The following is a 20,983-nucleotide window of genomic DNA, read 5'->3' on the forward strand; positions in this document are numbered from 1 at the left end:
GATATGAAACATATTTATCACTATAATTATTTATAGTCTTGTATATGTGATCTTAAGTGGTATTTTTCAAGTTGCCAAAACTGGATATTCAGTATTTCCTTAATTGATGACAAACTACACTGAGATATTTTATATGAATTTATTTCATTATTCCAGCTCAGTCCTCAATGGATTTTATGTATTTCTCATAGGCATCTTCGGTCATCAGTTCATCAAGTTCAGCAGGGTTTGCCACAGTCATCTTGATAAGCCAACCTGCAGTTAGGAAATTAAAAAGAATTGCTAATATCCTACAAGAACAATTCATTCATGTTACTGCCTTAGGAAAGTACTCCCAGCAGGAACAACCAGCTTTGGATCACTGGAGAATCAGCCAGGTTTTTGTACAGGCAAAACAACATTTCAGTATTTTAAAAAAATGAACAACCAACCAACTCATGATCAGAAATGTCCTTTTGAGTCAGAACAGTTGTGTAATTACAGTGCCGGCTGTGACAGTGGCATAGGGAGATGGTGCCACAAAAGAATAAAGGAGTCTGACCTCTCAGTGTCATGGACTCTTACAAGATCCAGAACCCAGAAATGCAATCAAGGCAAATAGATTTAAATTCAGCCACAGTGTATATCTGAAACTAGGATGTTATAAAACAGCTGTTCAAAGAAGACACTGTGATAATGCTTTATGTTAAATTTTACTGGGCTTGAACTATGTTCACTATATTCCATTTAAGTCTCCACACCATTAAACTGAAAGAACAGGAATTGCAGAGCCATTTGTAGTAGCAAGAATCCACACAGTATTCGTTATTTAAAGATAAAAGTGGCATCTTACCATCTTTATAACAGGATTTATTGACAAGCCCTGGATTATCTGCAAGGGCAGCATTAATCTCAGTCACTTCTCCTGAGAGAGGGGAGTAGAGTTCACTAGCAGCTTTCACACTTTCCAAAGCCCCAAACTCATCTGAAACAGAGAATATGATTGAATGTTCCTAAGGAGAAAACACAAAGCACTTCCCTTTGTTCAGTCAGACACTCTGGTGATGACTCAAGCAGTAAAGAAATGTCTGATCTTGTGCAAGAAAACAGATTGAAGTCACCCACTTTATGACAAAGATCAGCATTATTAAATTTGATGATTATGCTCTTGAATTCTGGGGAATTTGTGCTAGCTGGCTGCTACAGAAGGGACAGGAATTCCTTACATTTGGGTAATCCTTTGCCTGAAGCCCACAGCACACATGATATTGACTTAGAAGGAACAACACCCAGCTCTTGCTGCAAGAGACTTAAATATGCCTTTTATCTACAATTTAAACCTTTTCATTTGTCATTTGGTTACAAAATCAACAAAGCCACAATTTCAGCAATCCCATTTTTCCTTCAGAAACACTATCAAGTGTTATATCTGCACTCACTGGAAAACACACATTAGTATTCAGAAGCACCACACTGGAAGCACCCAGCAGCTCTTCCCTTTTTCCTGTTTTGTAGGGAGTTATGGAAATGGTGCCTGGAGCAATGTTAATCCAGAGCAGCTCTCAGGCACAAGCAAACAAGACAGAGGCTGAAGGAACAAGGAGCTGTCACAAGAGTAGATAGGCACCAGGACAAGGGATCTGAGAACAACTTGTTCTGGGAAAGCCTGGAATTAGACTGAGGCCAGAATGGGTAGAAAAGAGAAGAACTTAAATGGAAATGAAATTCCTTCAAATAAAGCAAAACTACAAGTTGGTTAATTAAAATCCTACACAGAGAGACCTTTTGTCTAACAGTCAGCATTCAATGTAATAGATTTGGCCAAAACAGTTTGATGGGGTTCTATTCCACAAGAAGGATAGCAGAAGAAAGGCCTTCTACTTTACCTCAAAACCCCCAGTTCTGTTTTAAAAATTGTCTCCAAATAATGACAATTGTTTCTTCATATACTACTGAGACAGCTCTCTACATTAATATAGGAAAAGGCTTTTCATTTCTTCCTGTTAACGTTCACTTTCTTTAACAGGAAAAGTTGCATAATTGAATGATGAAGAATGTAACAACTTGTACACCACTAACAAGCAAAAACTCTGTGAACATATTTGATACCTCAAAATTACTGAGTCTCTATATTCATAGAAAAATTAGAGCTTGATATAAATTTGAAGTTTCACATCAAGCAATTCACAAAGTGCATAACTGAAGAATTACAAATCAATGCTTGCAAGTTCAGATCAAAGTACAAATATTTTAAAAACAGAGTATAGATAAAATTATCACAAAAATATTTTAATGCTTTATTTTTGAATCAATATCTTCACAGTTTAAAAAGCGTGTATTTTCTGCTGCTAAGCACAGTCTGACAGTGAGAATTTAAAATTAAAGCTGTCTCTTGTAGGAATACCTGAATTTATTTTGCATCCAAAAGCTTTATAATGGTATTAATAATCATAAATATGATTTCAGAAAATTTATCTTTGCAAAGGAAGAGTGGGATGAGTAGAATAATCACTCCACGAGCAGCTAGAACTGAAACTTACCATGTTTACTCAATTTTGTCCCAACTTCTGGAAGACTACAGTAAACAACATCTCCTAATGCTTCCTTAAAAGAAAAACAAAAGCATCAGAGCATACATTAACAAAACTACACACAGGAGAGAACTGATACAGTGACTCTAGAATCTGCATATAAGTATTCTCTGTCTCTAAATATTGTTCTCATTCTTTACAGATTGTATATTTTTCACTTTTTCTTAGCAAACACTTCATGTGAACAAACTGTCGTGTTACCGTGTCCCAAATACCAAATTATTGTTTCTCTATTACAGTGCTAATAACCCTCAGGCTCAATTCATCTGCAGATTTCTTCTGGCAGAATGAGGAATAACATTGACTGATCTTAGCATCAGCTACAGAGAGCTGTTAGCACACAGTTTGTCCTCACTGACTTCATTGGGACCCTTATCACCATAACAATGGGCTCAACTCTTCTCTGACACATGTACCCTATCTCACAAAAGACCAGAGAGTATCAGAGTTATTGACAGAAACCTGAGATTAAAAGAAATGCTACTTGTTCTGAGAAACATTAATTCCATTTATTGATGGCTTGTCCCATTCCTTTTTAAGTTTTACATACAGCCCAGAATTTTCCTGTGACTATTCCGAATCAAGTACAGCATGAGAACAGAAGCCCAAAGGAACTCCCGTCCTAGAGTAACAACTCTATGCCATGCTGTACATCTGCTCACAACTGCTCTTTAGCCAGGGGGATTTCACCATATTTGTGTTCAGAGGAAACCTGACCTAAAAGCAGACACGATGTCCTCTTCACACAGCCATGAACTGCTCAGGCTTGGACCTGAACATTGAAGTCTCCCACCAAGTTCAGCTCTCCACAGGTTCAATCTGAGGCCATTAAGACCTCATCAGAATGCTGAGGTGGCACAAATATCACAAATAATGCTCACTGTGTCGCATATGCGATTAAAACAATAAAAACACCCCCGTAAATGTCCAAAGAGCAAGGACAGATATGCAGATAGGCATAAATAAATATTGCAGAGCTGGGCAAGGGCAGAGGGATCAATACCTGTGCAAAATTGCTGATTCCTACTGTTCCAATGCCATTTTCCACAGATATCCACTCGTGCTTGTCTGTGAACTTGCGGGCTAAAAGGAAACAAACCCGACATTTCAGAAAGAAGCGACATGTTGCTCACTTAAACACAGTAACACATTTGCAGCCTTAAACTGTGGGGCTTTTCACTGAGTTTGTTCATTTTTCTTGGAAAATACTTTAACCAGCACATGCAATTTAGAGAGAAGCTCAGAACATGCTCAGTGACAGGGCAGAGGCTCACTGGGTGTCCTGCTCAGAGTATTATCAGTTCCTGTGCAACCATCTGGAGACTGATAAAGTACAGGAGCAAAAAGAGCAGCTCTTCTTCAAACAGAAGTGCAAATCTAAAGCCTAGATGTGTATTTTACTCATAGTTACACATGTCTATGAAAGCATAGTAGCTTTTCAAACATATTTAGTGTTGATTTCTGATAACTACTTATTGTGGCTGGGAAGGCCAGTGTTGGTGACTCTAGAAACACTGTGAGCATTACAGCATCTCATTAAAGTGCAAAGCTGGCACAGTTCTATGTATTATTAAAGCAAATTAATATAGCACAAATTAATAAGGCAACTCATACTGACAACTGCTACTTAATAGACTTTGCTCTCTGTTAATATTGTTACTGTGAGAAGAACACAGTTGTTATTCTATATCTCTATAAAATAGTTCTGTTAAAACCTTGTTAAGTTCTGTCACAGCAAGGTTACAATTCTCCTTACATTTCAGATCTGGAAGATTCAAGACAGCTTTATTAGAGGCAATTGTTTTTATAAAGTCATATGGAGAAACTTCAAAAGCAGTAACTGAAGCAAGCAACATTTTTCTTGCTAACATTTTTCCTGGAACTTTTCTTACTCTGAGAATTTTCAGCCTGTCATGTCTGTTTTCTCATTTCTACACAATTTCCCTATAGATGCCTTACTACTTTTTTTTTTTTTTTTTAATTTATTTATCTTTATTTTCCACTTGCAGTACCCATCCAGTCAGGCAAGAGATGTTGTAAAAACTGCTGCTGAAACAGCTCCCTGAGGGATTGGTGCCACAGTAGTACAGCTGCACCTTCCTTTTGAGTTCAACTCTCCTCTCAAGCTCATCCTGTGGGCTGAACTCTTTAAGGCAAACACCAGAGAAACTACACTTCTGCAAATCCTTGTGTATTTTCTAAAATTATACGTGAAGGAAAACAGAAGCTCTGACTGTAGACCTGCTAAAATCTTTCCAGACAGTCAAAACTTTAAGCTTCTTCAGTTGCAGCGATCCTCTTGTGTCTGAAAAGTTCAAGAGTAGCAAGTCTCAGATAAAGCTGTTTGTCTTAGATAGGGCCTGAATTTTATAGAGCTCAGTAGAACAATATGTGGGTTTGCAAGTATAATACACAAACAAACATGAGTAAACTGCAAACACAAAGTATCTTCCCATGAATTATCAGTCAAAAATCCCCAGAATTTCACCTGGCACTGTTTTCTATAACTACAAGAAATCTCATTACACACTCTAATGAACAGAGTCTTAAATGTCTCAAATAATTTTGTGTCAAGATGCTAAAGCCATGGGAATTCTATTGGAAATGAGTAATGAAGTGTAAGAATGGAGAATGACAATTGACAAATCTCAAACTCAAGCTGAACATTAGTGATGTTACACATGGCACAAAGAAGCCAAGCAGTACATTTTTATTCAGGATAATAGTAGTGCATGGAATCTGTCTATAAAGCAAGGCTAACAAAAAAACCCAGAATATTTCACACCATTTTGGAATACAGCAGTGAAATGTCCCAGACAGTTAGAATAGCACATAACTTTCTTGCAGGACAAAAGAAAAAAACCCAACAAACCAAAACAAAAAAACATGAAAAATTAAAATTCTGAGCATGCAACAAAAAACACTGCAAATGAAGTAAAGGTCAAATTAAAGACAGTTAATCAGTAATCTCAAAATTTGAACTTTGAGCTTATGTGCTTAGCCCATTAAATAAATCGACCTAAAGGAATATGAAATGTCAATGCATACCAAATCTCTCTCTGCATTCTTTTACAGAAGAGCAGCTGAATTTACTCTAGTTTCATTCATTTCAACAGGACTTTGGTTTCAGCTTAATTAGCACACTCTGAACTTGGCCCTTCATTTAGTGTAGCCTGCCTCTATTAAGTATTTCATATATACCTGAAGAGTGAACTCACACCTCCACAGAGGCATACAAAGCTTTTCCTCTCTGCCTCAAACAAAAGCACTGTTATTCCTTTGAGTGATGTGTATAGAAAAGCAATGGGTACATTGGCCAGAATAGTGAACAACAGCTTAGATCTTAACTCAGTTTGCAAGTAATAAGCAATAAATATTTCTTTCACTTGCAGCAGAAGGCAATTAAACAGGTAGGTTTAAGATATCTGGAGAGAAATGGATGAGCTCTTCTCAGTGGTAGTCATTACTTTCACAGCCGATTCTCCTCCTCTTCTTGCCCAATTTTTAAACATTTCTGTTTGCTAGAGTACCACAGATTTTGTTTTTCAGACTTTCGTGCATAACTTCCATTCAAAGAGAGCTTTGACACCAGCAGACGCTTTCAGAATGAACTACTCCAAAGGCAAAATCACAGCAAGCAGTGATGCACGGGTCCATCCGCTGCCGTGCCGCTGGTGCAGCTGTGGCTGCACAGGAGCCAGAGCCAAACCTGCGCAGCCCCGAGCGGCTCAGGGCCCTGCGAGCCCGGCCGGCTCTGTCTGTGTGCCCACACCAGTCCCTGCTGCGGCTCTGCCTCCGCCAGACACCCACCCCTGCCCCTTTCTTGTGCTGCTGGTGCTCCTTGGAGCCAACACCGGCTGTTTGTGAGCGGCAATCCCGGGAGAAGCCATCCGCTATTTCGGGCAAGCTGGTGTGCTCCAGCTCGGCCCGCTCTGCGAAGCCTCTGTGTGGGACCAGAGGGGACTGAGCCGCTTTGCTCAACCCTGCAGCGTGGGGATGAGGGTAAAAGTTTCTGGCCAACTAACGGAGGTGCAGCTGCTCCTGTGGGAGTGCCAGCAGCGTCCGGGCCAGGTGAGGGGCGCTCGGGGTTCAGCCATCTTGCGAGGTTCTCCGGGCCCCGCCGGCACCGGGGGGCTCCGGGCGGCTGCAGCATCGCGCTCCGAGGGCCGCCGGGACACGGCGCGGCGGGAGGCAGGGGAGGAGGGAGGGATAGAGGGAGAGAGGACGGCTGCCACCCGGGGCCGCCAGCGGGACCCTCGCTCCTGCCGCTCCGCGCACCCAGTCCCGGCTGGCGAGGGCTTCTCCCGCGGGCTGGGCCGGGGCGAGCCCCCGCAGCCCACCCTGCCCACCCTCCCGGGCACAGGCACCGCCGGCTCACCGCAGCACCGGGCCGCTGTCCCGCCCGCCCGGGGCGCACCTCCCTCCCTCGGGCCGCCACTCACCGGCCAGCAGCAGCGAGCTGGTGCCCAGCCTGCGGGCCGCGGGCTCCCGCGGCGGCAGCGAGAGGAGCGGGCAGCGCGGCGCCAGCACCGGCCCGACCCGCCGCAGCGCTCGCCACGCCATCTTTGCCGGGGGCGGGCGGGGGCGGTGCCGGCGGGAGGTGGCGATGGCGGCGGGGCGGGGCCGGCGGTGGCCGAGGGGACCCGTGGGGACGCCGTGGGCCCTTGGGGAGCGGCCCGGGCTCGGCTCCGCGCCCCGGCGGCAGCGGGCACCGGGCCCTGAGGGAGCGGAGCCGCCATGTTCCGTGCGCCGCCGCGGCGGAGACTGAGAGGACTTAGCCAGACAGTGCAACAGCCGCTCGGTGTTTATTAAATAAATACAGGCGCCAAGTCTACAGCAAGTGCACGTGGGACGTTTCGCCTTAGGGTTACTGCTATTTCTTAGCTATTATTACAGAGTAGTGCCGGCAGCGCTTTAGGGGTGAACGCCGCGTCCTTTTCCCAGAATCGCGGAACAGGCTGAGTTGGACGGGACCCACAAGGATCGAAGTCCAACTCCTGGCCCTGCAGAGACACCCCAACAATCCCACAAGGGCCTGAGAACATTGTTCAAATGCTTCATGAGCTCTCCTTGGCTTGGGGCCGTGCCCATTCCCTGGGGAAGCTGTTCAGGGCCCGAACACCCTCTGGGTGAAAGAACCTTCTCCTAATATCCAGCACAAACCTCCTCTGACACAAGTCCAGCCATTCCTTTGGCTAAACTCATTTTAATCAGAAGCTGTAATAACCTAAGCCTACAGCCTAACCTAACTAACCACTGCAGCTAATAGCAAACAAGTAAATAATTTGCCCACAAGCAAAGTAACTTTTCAAGGTGCTCTTCTTTCACTTGCTGACAGGTTGTTCCAGTTGTTCGTCAGTGACCGGCTTCTCTTCCTTCTTGCATTTTATTCCAAAGAAACTGAAGAGTTTCATTAGCATTAGATCAACAATCTCCTCTTCTTCTGAAGCCTGAAATAATAACAAATAAGTTACTCGGAGGTGCACACCCAAAGTGGATTCAGTCTCTGCTGAAGCCAGGGCAAGTTGCAAGACAAAATCTGTACTTGAGGTGAAATAAGCCAACTTTCAACAGAGCATGAGTGACTGCCAGGCAAAACATTGTGCCAATATTTTTATCCAGACAGAAGCCCCAGATGAATATGGACACTACAGAAATTTTGGCTGTCAAATCCCATGGAAATCTCTCTACAGGAGCCTGGAGTGCACTTACCAGCTCCCATACAGCTCGTGGTATACACAATGAGACATCCACCATTTTGAGATGAAGTAAACGAGATAAACTAAATATATATTCTATTCTATCAACCATATCCTTTGTTTTCATCTCCCTTGACTTTATTTAAAACATTTCTGGGCAGTACTGGAGTGTTGAGATGGATTTCACACCACACTATCAATAGCTTGAATGGGTCAGGCACTCACAGTAAGAGTTTTAAAAGGAGCTGTAAAGCCTCATGCACTTCAGTAGCAGTTTTGGCACTGATTTCAATACAGCCCAGCACGAACCTAAGAGTTTTTTGATGGATGTAGTATGTGAACAGAAGGCTACAAATCAGATCTGAACAGGGACTCATCTGAACAGGAATAGACAGCGTAAATCTGGAAAATCTGAAGTGTACTTTCTGAGCAAATGTTGCCTTCTGAAGAGTTGGACTGAATTTACATGGCTTTCATCCATGGTTGAATACCTGAGTAAGCACTGAACAAAAAATGTTAAAAGCAAGAGAGCTTAGATGAACAAACCTGGTAATGCTTCTGCTCCTCACTAAAAGCAACCAGAATCACCGAAATGAACAGATTCAGTACCACAAATGTCATAAAAACGATGCAGGATCCAATTAAAAAGGAGCCTAAAATTGGATTGTAGTCCAAGACCTGCATAATGCATAAGGTAAGACATAAAAAAAAACCACAAAAAGCATACATACCTATCTACATACATACATACAAGAGTTAAGACCCAATAAGAAGTCTATCACCTTGAGAATCCTGTGTCTAATCAATTATGACATATTCATTATACACATATATAAATTTTCTACTCTAGTATTGCCCTTTGTTGATATGATACAGTACAAAGACAACAGAATATTTTATATATATGTGTGTGAATATGGGCAGTCTTTGGGGGTTTTTAAGTATTTGCATTTAATTGTAATGGTATGCCAGTTTCCTGTGGAAGTTAACAAGCCTGGAGATCTGTTCATCCACAGAACAGCTGAAGCTTCCTAATGCCTCAGCTTTCAAAATAGGTGAAATCCCTGTATGCATGTCATTTATTTTACTGTATGCTTTACAAAGAAGCACAGTCAGACTGTAAGAGACACTTGTAAACCAAAGGTTGTAAAAAATCAAACCACTCATTTTTATATAAACTACATAGGAATGTATTTTCATGATTAACATGAGTGGGATGTAGAGGTGAAAATGTGCCAAATGTGCCAAATGACTGATCTTCAAAGCCCCTCGTATCCTATTGGATCCATGGTCTAAAAACATACACCAAGGAGGAGTTCACAGTCAGAGATGTCCAAAAATTAATCCACAAAAAATGTTAAAAGGATATTGAAATATTTGAAAGATCTTACTGAAAAAGTGGTATATAAAGAATAGCAACAACAACAAAAAAATTAACATAAAGTTCTCTTGTGGAAGGCCTTGCCTTTCTTGGGAAGATAGAATGGGTGTTCAGAACAAACACAGGGCTTTCCTTACATTTCTATCTGTAGCTTTCTAAGGAAATTACTCAAAACTTTTTGTAATCAATTAGTAACAGCTCTAGTAGAAATTTGAGCAGGTTTCTTAATGAAAGGTTCATTATGAGCCTCCTTGTGGTCAAAATAGAAAATGAAAGAGGTTTCACTGGATGTCCTTGTCTTGCTCAGAAAGGGTGACTGCCTTAGGGTGCTGTGGATCTTGCAAAATTAGATTCATGTTTAGCACTAATTGAAAGTCCTTCTCTTTGCTGGGTCAATGCATATTTGATAGCTGAGATGCCAATTGTATGGCTGCAAACTTCTCCAAATTAGATGTGGTACCTCCTCATAGTTGAAGATTCCCAGCTGAAGACTGACCATGGTCTCTGCTGAATCAAGGAGGGTTTTGTAAGAGTAGAGCTTCCAGCCAAATATCAGGTTTGCCTGCAGAGGACAGAAGTCATGTCTTGTGTCACGATCAGAGTCCTTGCTGCAAAATGTGTTTAGCTTGAAGATCTTTATCATAGATATGAGAATGTCTTGTATCTGCTCAGCCTGTTTAGATATCTAAAAAATATAACTATTTCCCACTTACAACTAGCCAAACAGAAAATGGCACTTTCTGAATGCTCCACAATTTAAGCTTTATCCAGAAAATCATTTTTCCAGTACTTTGTTCTTTGTTGCATCTATTACACATAAAGAGTCCTTATTTTTCAGCTCAGTGTTTGATTTTTCACTAAATTTCAGTTTGCTAAGGACAGAGTGGATGTTTTAACTTCTCTTTCACTCATACAGAAGACTTGGGCTCCAAGCTGCTGAACTAAGATATAGACAGGCAGCTTTATTCCATTTTACATGGCAAAGCTATGTTGCTTTTGGCATTCAAAAATAGTTGATTTAACCTGACAGTACCTGGGAGCAGACTGCAGACAAGAGAAAGCACTGTGGTACTCACAGCAATGGAATAGGCAAGGAACATGACTGCAATAACAGTGATGAACCCAGAGATATCACCCCATGCCCTCCTCAGTGTTGAGGTGATCATGTTCAGTTTAGGGTTGAGCCTCAGCAGATGCCACAGTTTCACTGTGGAGAGAAGCACCAGGAATGCAATCAGGTAGCCAAGAACTGCATCAGCTCTTGCTGTTTCACTGAAGTTTATGGAGCTGTTAGGAAAATAAAAAGAAAATGCATAATATACCTACCATGCACACAGAATCCTTTGAAGTGCATAAATGGGTATGCTGGAAAAGCCAGTCACCCTGTGCTGGAATTTCAGTAGAGACCTAATGAGTTCCTGTTTGAGTGTTCCCACTTGCACTTCCTACTGTGTGCACACAAAAAGCTCAGTTGTGCATGGCTAACATTTTTGAGGAGAGGAGATCAAGGCTGTAGCCCAAATTCTGCTCATTATTCTGTGATTCTATCATTTCTTTCCTGAAAGATTTTTTAAAAGACATTATAATTTTCCATTCTGCACTAAGTATTCCATTATTATCCTCTAACCAGGGGCTTTTTACAACAAAGAACAAGGCAGATTATGTGTTTTCTGGGTGGATGTCCTGTAGCAGAAAGGCTTGTTGGTTCACAAGAGGGTGATGCAAACAGGAAGGGAACTTGGTGCTCAAGTCTGCTGGATTTTATTAGAGCAGTATCAGAAGAAAATCCTATTGCTGATACAAATCTAAGGCCTGACACACTTACAGGCTTCATTAATACATAGCCATCTAGGATAGTAATATTTAGCACAGAAAAGGTGCTGTCTGGAAAGAGGAAAAACAGATTTATTTCTGCATAAGTAGCAACAACAAAGGGTGCAGTAAATAGCATTAGTACTTACTCCTCCTTGTGTTCCTGGTAGTAGCTGATGTCCCTGGCCCCAAGGACCGTCCGTTTCACAAACACTGACAGAGCACTCCAGCTAATCAATATAATGGCCATCTCCAGGAGATTCCACTTGCTCTGGAAGTATCTCCATCTCAGACTCTTCAGCAGCTTTCCCTGGGAGGAGTTTTACTGTTTCAGTCTCATGACTCCACATCACACAATGCACCTCTGAAGATTAGGGCAATGCCCTCCACAATAAAGCAGATTGCTCTACATGAATAAAACTACATCTTGCACTAATTTCTCATTATCTTTCTCAAAAACAGCATCCAAGCCAAAAAAAGCACTGCCTTCCTTTTATTTAATACTGACACTGCACCTGATTCAATCTTCCATTGGTGTAGCAGCATCAGTGATACTGAAATCAAGTACAGTCCTAAAGCTTTTGTAAATGCAATTAACAGCAGGCACAAGGTCACACTCTCAGGCAGACTCTCCAGTGGGGCTCACCTGTACTATCATGTAGTACACAATGAAGAGGAAATAAATGATTTCTGCTGCAACCACAAAGATATGGAGGCTGTCGGTGTAGGGGTACAGCCGGACACTTTGCAGCTCTGCACTTGTGAAGAAGGCCCCTAAAAAAGAAAACAGGGGTCACCTCAGGGCTTCTTCTGCCTTCATTCAAACAACTCAGTTCACCAGTGAGATGTCTGTACTTGCTTTCACATCAGTGTGAGGCTGAATTCAACCATCAAACTAAGATTTAGACTTGACTGTATGAGTAACCCTACAAGGGTTTGAAATTTTCCTCAAACAGGAATTTCAGAGAGTCAAGGCTTTTAGAGTGGTTGTGCTTGTCTGCTTGAGTCTTGTTTGATAGTACAATAGTAATCCCAGCAGGACTGAGTTTGGATTGGACTGCAAATGCAGAAATACAGCAGGAGGACTTGGAATTTTTTTAAAAAGCTGAATCTCATTCTAAACAAAATGAGCTCAATTTGGGCATTTTCCAATACTTGGACACAAGTCTAAGGAGGCTGCTCTCAGACTAAATGTTTTCTTATAGCCCCTAAACCAGAATCTGCTTTTACTCTTCTCTTTGTTGTATCCAGATTATGTATTACATGATTACATAGCTATACATTAGAAGTCATCAGGAGCAAAAAACCCAGACCATTATTTGCATTTTTGCCCTAATATTGTATTGATTCACTGAAGTGATTAGGAAACAGAATTTTTCTTTTCCTGTTGTGTAAATTCTCAAGATCAAGTTTCAGTGTCGTGTTTTCTTCATCAACAGATGACCATGGCATAAGCAAACATAAGATATTCCATTATGGTCCATATTACTGTGATGCTGCATTTTTCCTAAATGGTTTAAAAAATTTGCATTGATTCTCTCATGATTAGATTTATTAATACACCTGTGTTTCCTGAGGAAAGAACTAGGAAAACACTGATAATGTGTAAATCTAACTTCTGTAGGTGCATTTCTTGCTGTCTTCAGAAATGTGTAACTTAGGAAAGGCTCTCACCTAAAGCATTGCTTTCAAACATCAGGCTTATAATGCAGAACAGGTTCACGTTGGCATTGTAGACTGTAAATTCAACAAACACTGCTCTTGTGAAGGTGTCAAGCCAGACATTGTTGAAAAGGTACTGGAGAATTCTGCCAAAAGAATGTGTAACCAGTGATGTAATTCATACAGGAATGAGACAGTACCACATGGAGGATGCACTGATAATTTACAAGAACACAAGTGGTACCTGGAGGCATTTTTAGGGTCGGTTCCCAGGTGAATCACATATCCCCCTCCACTGTAGACAGCAAATTTACCCCAGCTGGGGTGTCCTCTCAGTTTGGACTGACTCTGATAGTGCCATGCTGAGCTCAGGTCAGAGGAGTTATCAGGGCCTGAGGTATTCCAGTGCTCCCCATAAAGTGATGTATCTTCTGTTTGTAGGGAGTAGGGAGCGTGGCATTCCTCAGCTGCGTGCTGGAGTCTGGGAGAAACGGGGCAGGTGTCTCCTTTCACTCTCACTTGGCGAATTCGAGCACTACCCACCAGCTTGGAATTGCCATCTGTAATGAATCCTGAGCAGGAGATGGAAAAGAGCAGCACTGGCAATATGACAAAATTAATAATATTTCTTCATTTCATTTATGATTCACTGATGCATTAATATTTTGCCGTATATTCTTTTTCTCGGAAACACTGTAAGCAAAATAGTCATGAAAATGAAACCCTCATATTGATTTGAACTGAGTTCTTAAATAATATTCACAATAACAGAGCTCTGTGTCACCCCCATCAGTATTTTATACACAGGGAAAGTGAGGCCTGGGGGAGAAAAGTGACTCACCTCGAGTCCCATAGTGTTCATGCAGTGTTCATGTCCAAAGAACAACTCTGCTAATATATTTCAATATTTACCCTTAAATGTGAGCTGGAAAATTGGTCATATTTTACTGGATATGGCTGGATAGAAACATGCTGGTATTGCATAATTTGCCTTCACATTGACACAAGTCATGATGCAAACAACTCTCCAAGGGAAAGCTGTATGGTGCCACCTGTCTGCCTTTTTTTTTTTTTTTCTTAATTATGGAAAGAAAGTTGTGTAAACTTTCTGATATATCTGAATATCTGGAGTAAGTAATAAAAAATGTGAAAAATTTAGCAGTGCAGTGCAGAACTTTTGGGTTATATTAAATATAAGGAAAATATCAGGGGATGTTTAACCTAGGGTCAAGCTGTGGGGTTTTGTTATCCACTGGTATTCATATTATAAGATTCCTTGCTAGCCTCATACACTCACAATCCCTTTCTCCACTCAAATATGAAAGTTAGAGATAAGTATTAAAAACAAAGTTTCAGAATCTGTCAAGCTGAAGGGAAACAATGTGAATCTGCACCTTTATATGATCCATAAAGATTTTTGAGTAAAGTAGTGTTTGCCCACGTGAAAAAATCCTGGTAACTGTAGACATCATGGAATCCATCTGTAAAGCTGTCCTCAATGTGTTTGTTTAAATAGTAGGAATTGGGATCTCTCTGCCCATAGGCAACCAGTAACAGCATCCATAAAAACCCCAGATAGGCTGGAAAAAACCAGAAAGAAACAACACATGTGAGCTCTGGCTTAACAATGCCGTTCAAAATAGATTGCATGAATGATTACTGCTGCCAGCAGCCATTAGGCCAGGGAGGTGCTTTGTAGGCTCTGAGTGACCAGTGCTAATGAGTACACCCAAAAAACTTCAATGTGCTGCAGTTTAAGTGTTTCACATTTGGAATATGAGTAGCAGTCAAGAAAAGAAGTGGGAAGGCTGAATAGAAGTAGTCATGGTAGCTCCAAATAAAATGACTTTGTTCCAAGTGAAGTTGAGGTAATTTTTTTTTTTTGCCATTGATTTTAGAGGAAATAAACAGGGGCATAAATCATTATCTATAGATACTATATGCTTTTAGAAAGATGGCCTCCATCTGCTCTTTGGTTTCAGCTTGATTTTAATGTTGACCTCCTCCTTTTATCCTTTCTGCTTTTCTTTAATCTCTTATGTTTGTGATGTGTTTTTTTACCATAAAATGAAGCCTTAGCCACACTTTTAGCTCCAGCTAACATTCCCACCTCCCTGCAGCTCCAGCTGCCAGGGAACAGCCTGTCTGTACATCATAATGGCTGGCAGAAAGAAGATATGCCAAAACTTTGTCACCCAAGAGAACAATATTTTCACTGAAGTAAAATTACTGATGAGTATTACTGAATAAAACAAGATCATCTACATATGGGTAATACCCAGGATTTCTCTGATGAGGGCAAATGCTTTCTGCTCCTTCCTGTAGCTGATTTTCATTTTCTCCACATCAGCAGCAGGAGGTGGCCGGTAGATGTTGCTCCTACTGTCCCTTCGGACCCCGAAGAGAGGGTATGAATCACCTGTGAGGGAGAGCAGTGAACCCTGGAATTAGTTAATTGATCATCCATGTCCTGCTTTTGTTTGTTTGGACTTTCTAAGGAAACATTTCTATCTAATGCTTTCCCTCAGGAATAGAGGATGTGATTTAAACAATTTCTATAGCAACTGTAAGGCAAACAGTGGAGAGGGAAGGAGCTCACAAAAACTGTGTTGGGTTTAGGACCAGGTGTGCTCCAGGTGTCTCTCTCTAGGCTGAGCATCTCAGCAGATGGTGTATTCCTAGCCTGAGGCTGAGCAGGGAGGAAGCTGCAGATCAGATAACTTTGCTGTGCCCTAGGATTCCTGTCTGCTAGTGAAGGCTTTATTTAGAGATGATTATGACTGCAGAAGCCACTGCTCAGTTTAGGGGAATAATACAGATAATTGTGGCTGTGGAAAAGTATGTAACCTGAGAACATCCATATAGGGCTTAAAGGATGTGGGAAATTTCTTTGTGAGAGGTTTTAGTTATACTTGTCAGATAAAGACCTACCACTGTACATGAAGGGTGAATTTTTTACTGTTCACTTATTTATTTTCACTAAATTGTGGAATAGTTAGAGGTTTTGTTGCAAGCCAGTTGAGCTTAGTCAAGAATTATTCATGAAGCACTCCAAAAGCTTGGGGAATTCTGCACTTTCTTTAATAATTTTTAACTTTGCAGGCAGTTACCTGGTGCAGATAAAGGTCCATCAATAGCTGTGTTTTCTTCATCCTCATGTTCCACCTTCTTCAGAACCAGAGCAAAAAAAGCAGCAAATCCCAGCACCTGGAAGGAATCAGCTATAGAGTCACCATATTCCCGTTTCATATCATGAAGCTCAGGTTTTGACCTGGATCACTTTGGATCCATGCACTGCAGGAATACAACTGTGCTTGGCTTTGTTGAACCCATGCAGCTGAAGCCCATAAACAAGAGAACAGTGCACAGTGCTGGGGTTTGTCCAGCTAAACTGATTCTGTGACACATCCTCACTGGTCAGAAACCTCATTAAACCCTGACAAAGCAAGGGAGTTGAAACTAATGGAGTTAATGTCAGCAAAACCCATCCGAACTCTAAACCACCTGCCTGCTCTTGTTTGAAGGGCAAAGAGTTCTCATTTTATATCTTAAATCCTGCAGCTCTTTAGAACGTGTTACATTGTCTTCCTGCAATGGCAGCAGATGAGCTCATCTTGACTGGTGGTTGCATTTCTGAGGCTCTCACCTTTAAGGGCTGTGTGATGAAAAGACTTTCCAAGAAGGAGATGAGCATGGAGATGAGCCATTTGATGGAGTTCTCCTTGCCATAGTGGAGCCCGTAGAGCATGGTGAAGAACCCGGACACACTGCTGGTGGCTGCCACAAGGAACCAAGCAATGAACACAAACCACCAGGGCAGCCCTCTGGGAGAAGGACTTTTCTTGTCATCACTGGACAAGTTTGGAGTATGGGACCACCTTGAGAGTGAACGAGAAGAGAAAAAATCAGTCTGTGATGGAACAGGAACCAAAATCGCAGCCATTGGGTTCACTGGGAACAGGCAACATCTTATGATATAAAATCAAAATATTCTTTTAATTAATGCAGTTATATAGGATATATGGATACCAAAAAGTATCCATATACAAAAAGTGAGAAAAAATAATGAGGTGTGCAGAGATCAGCTAAAATCAAAATAAATGTGATGGGTTTCTTTACTCCTCAGTTCATGCACAACTGAATCTCCAGTAGAATTACTGACAAAGCTGTGAGTGCATTAAATCTGCTGAATGCATCTCTTGTGATCACCATAATGGCCAAGTGACGTAATTAGAGCAATTGTTTTCAATACTTCCAACTTAATTATCAGATTTCACAGAACTATTTTTGTCTGCTTATTAATTTTTCTTTATCCACACATTTTAAAAGACTTCTGTGACTTTGGAGCTGGGTGATTATCCCAGCCCTTTACTATCACATGGCATTTATTGTAACTTTCCACTTTGGAGGCAAAAATGACAAACAGCAATGATCTGTCATTATTGCTTTTGTGTGCAGTTCACAGTGCATGGAAATTTCTTTGTAGCTCCTGCAGTGGTATAATAGTAAGACTTATTTTTACAGATTTAATAATAGTTATCTAGCACATGTTAAGCAGCAATTATTTGGGCTGTGTCATCCTGTCCAATTTTGAATTCATGACCTGAATTTACTTATACTTAGAATGAGAACTGGGTTACCCCTCACTGATGGATGCTGATGAGCAGATTTGGTTCTCCAGGAGGTTCTTCATATGCTGAACCTGACAAACAGCTTGTGTGTAACTCTGAGGCATCTGAAATTTATGGGGCCCCAGTAATTCCAGCTCCATCTCTACATGCTGGAGTTGCATGTACAAGCAGCGATGGTAACCCCTGTATTTCAGCTGGTCACAAATTCTCTTCTCTGGAGTTGGACTTCTTGTTTTTTCTGCAGACAAAGAATAAATTTATTAAATTTATTTATTTATTGAGAAAATAAATAGATTAGAACACATCTGTTCAAAGGATGGTTTCTCTGGAGCTAAAGATCATGAATGTGATGAAGACTAACATATGAAAGGACATGTAAAAGCAGCTTTAGTACTAGCACTTAATACTCCTCTGCTGGCATGGCCTGCAACTTTTTCCAGAAGGCAACTGAGTTAAACAGCAGTCCTAAAATCTTAATAGGTCAGATCAGATATCAACTCTTAATTTGTTCATGGTTTACCTGTGCAATTAGTAGCTTGGAAGACTCCCTGGAAAAGCTAAATGTGAGTCTTAATGAAATCAGTGAGATTATTTACTCATATATTCTTGTTTAATTGAGAGTCAGACTGAAAGGAACAACAGCACAAGGCCAAGAAGAAAAAAAGAAGACAGGTCAAAGAGTTTGTGAAAGAAGTGATATTTGTGAGTCTCTTCATTTGTAGATGCTGATCCAGCTCCCAAGCCAAAGCAAACATTTGATTCTACAACATAAAAAATAGAGATTTCACAGTTGATTTTACTTAGTTGGGTGCTCAGTGGTGCAGTGAAAGAACAAGAGGCAATGGGCACATCTTAAAACATGGGAAATTTCTGAACATAAGAAAAAACATATTGGACACTGGAATGGGTTGCTCCAGTTGAGAATTTGTGGAGTCTTCATCCTTGGGGCCATTCAGCATCTGACTGATTTGATCTTGGGCAATCCTGCTCCCACTGACCCTGCTCTGAGCAGCGTGGTGGGGTCCAGAGATCCCTTCTAACCCAGCTGTTCTGTGATTCTGTAGTTGCCTTTGAGTCAGAGTGTAAGAGGAGCTTGGGTCATCACATCCAGTGCTATCATCATTTTCATTGCAAGGGTTTCAGCAGGTATTTCAGAGTGTGTTATTTACCTGGGATATCCATAGCACCCAGTGTGACAATTATAGGGCCATCCTTCTTGCTCTCATCACAAAACCCTTGCCCAGCTCTGTTCTGCTGACAGATGACATCCTCAACCAATGACAGGAGTGTGTTGATATTAGCTGATTTTTCAAGGTCTGGTGCTGAGGTGGGAGATAGAGTCTTCAGGGCTTTAAAGAGTGAGTTGGCAATTCTTCTTATGTCCTAGGAAAGACAGCAGCAACACAGCAGTGACTCTGGCTGCAGTGGCTTAAGCTGATGTGATCTGACAGTACCACTGGCTGGGAGCTGCACCAACTGCTAAAATCTCCAGAATGGATAAGAATAGCACATCCTACAGTGCTGGATGTGACAGGCAGATTTCAGTGAGTTCAGCAAGGCAGCTTTTGTGGTTCAAAAGGGCAGCGTGCCTGAGAAGATGTGGTCCATGATACCTTTTATCTTCACTGTGTTGCTTGGTGTTTGCTCTACCCCCTGAACACAGTGATTTGGTCACACACAATAACTGTGCAAGGGCTGGCATGTACAAAGGCAGACCTTAATGAAGGATTGCATTTAGGTGGGCACTTTGCACCAGTGGTAATTGGGTTTTCTCTTCAGACAGGCTGAAGAGCATTGAAACAGGGAAATTTGTGGAGCTGGGGAGGCCGGTAGTGTGTGGCAGCAGAGGGCAGTGCAGGACTCACTGGGACTTGCCTTTGTCACAGCCTCCGGAGTGAGACAGGCAGCCTGGGTGGCCCCTGGGGTGGGAGGCAGGCTTGGGGACACTCGGCCGTTCTTTCCCGGCTTCTTCTCTCTGCTCTGCTGGGCTGGCCGGGGTCGTACGTTCCTGAAGATCTGCACAATGAGCAGGTTGATGGGGAACATGAGGAGGGAGCTCTCAAAGCCAATCATCACTTCCTGCCATGTGAATTCGATCTTACCTGTCAAGGTCAAACAGAGCAGAGAAGGAAAAATAACCCCAGGCAAAATAAACCATCAAGTCTCTTTCTTGGGAAAAACCCATTTAATCAACTCTTGCTTCCAGATTCTGCTGTCTCTCTATTTGCCTGCCCAAGCAGTGGTGAGGATTGTTACCCAGATCCATTTTCTGCTCAGCAGGGTCCTTGGGCACACCCCAGAACATGATGCTGGTCAGCATGGTGCACAGGAGCAGGGAGAAGCAGCAGGACACGCGCTGGGCTCGCGTGAAGGAGCTTCGAGGGGAGCGGCTGAACACCGAGTACCAGATGTGCCCATCCTGGAAACCCTTGGAGGTCTTCATGAAGAACAGATTGCTGGGAAGAAGAGGGAAATCAAATGGATATGTAGAAAGGAGAGGGAAGAACAAAGCCCTAGTTCAGGGTCCCAACCTTTTTATGCTTCTAGGCACTATCAGCAAAAGTAATAATTAGGAGAAATGATCAAATACCATGGCTTGATTTGCATGGAATGGTCATAGCTACTTATGTCCTTTTCTTTTGGACACAGCATAGGGGGAAAGCAAATAGTTCCTATTTAAATTGTCAAAAAAATTACACTTAAGAGAAGATGTTTGGGTTTCTGTAGGTTCTGTTCTGTCAGGCTATCCTTTAGCACCAATATTTTCAGTATGGTACTACTGTTAGGGTAATGATTTATGTAGTCATCCTCCCTCTCTCTCTCCCTTATTCAGAGCTCTTTAAGGACAGTGGAAGACCTTCCTTGTTTTCATTTTTTTCTAGGGCTTTGGTCTGTTTTTGTCATCCTTGTTTTTCCAGACTGACTGCTATCAAGAGAAAAAAAAAATCCATGAAATAGGAGGTACCTGAACTGCTTCATGTCCTGTTCTGTTGCTACTGGAAACACTTTATCTAGGACACACTCTCCAATATCAATGGCTAGCCAAGAGTTGCAGAGGAAGTACCATTTCTGATCCCATGCCAGGTCATGGACTAATACTCGATTCACATACCTGTTGGAAAAACACACAGGGCACTGTCACATACCACTGAGTGTGTGAAATCCAGAGCTCAACAAGACTGTGGAGGACAAACTCTGACCTTCAGCTACTTGGGGTGGCTAAACTGT

At 41.9% G+C, this 20,983-nt stretch overlaps 2 protein-coding genes across 2 annotated transcripts in view; both read right to left on the reverse strand.

The window, feature by feature from the left end:
- Positions 1-125: 125 nt before the first annotated feature.
- On the reverse strand, positions 126-7,172 carry GCSH (glycine cleavage system protein H). The gene is made up of 5 exons (XM_071440740.1): positions 7,013-7,172; positions 3,574-3,653; positions 2,520-2,583; positions 833-964; positions 126-255 (listed from the first exon to the last, which is right to left on the reverse strand). The coding sequence occupies exons 1-5, from the start codon at positions 7,131-7,133 to the stop codon at positions 158-160; spliced, it is 495 nt and encodes a 164-aa protein (XP_071296841.1). The 5' UTR covers positions 7,134-7,172; the 3' UTR covers positions 126-157.
- A 179-nt stretch (positions 7,173-7,351) lies between these two features.
- LOC139596431 (polycystin-1-like protein 2) overlaps positions 7,352-20,983 on the reverse strand; it is a 36,865-nt gene continuing 23,233 nt past the window's right edge. The window contains 17 exon segments of the mRNA XM_071440734.1: positions 7,352-8,020; positions 8,816-8,947; positions 10,111-10,212; positions 10,727-10,937; positions 11,612-11,772; positions 12,109-12,236; positions 13,137-13,270; positions 13,369-13,696; positions 14,519-14,704; positions 15,403-15,543; positions 16,235-16,331; positions 16,771-17,002; positions 17,765-17,993; positions 18,925-19,138; positions 19,631-19,857; positions 20,012-20,211; positions 20,721-20,867. Coding sequence (XP_071296835.1) covers positions 7,895-8,020; positions 8,816-8,947; positions 10,111-10,212; positions 10,727-10,937; positions 11,612-11,772; positions 12,109-12,236; positions 13,137-13,270; positions 13,369-13,696; positions 14,519-14,704; positions 15,403-15,543; positions 16,235-16,331; positions 16,771-17,002; positions 17,765-17,993; positions 18,925-19,138; positions 19,631-19,857; positions 20,012-20,211; positions 20,721-20,867 — 2,995 coding nt within the window. The 3' untranslated portion in view covers positions 7,352-7,894.

The sequence above is a fragment of the Agelaius tricolor genome, unplaced genomic scaffold (genome assembly GCF_023055355.1).
Source record: "Agelaius tricolor isolate 1412-34295 unplaced genomic scaffold, bAgeTri1.0.p SCAF_15, whole genome shotgun sequence".
NCBI classification, from domain to species: domain Eukaryota; kingdom Metazoa; phylum Chordata; class Aves; order Passeriformes; family Icteridae; genus Agelaius; species Agelaius tricolor.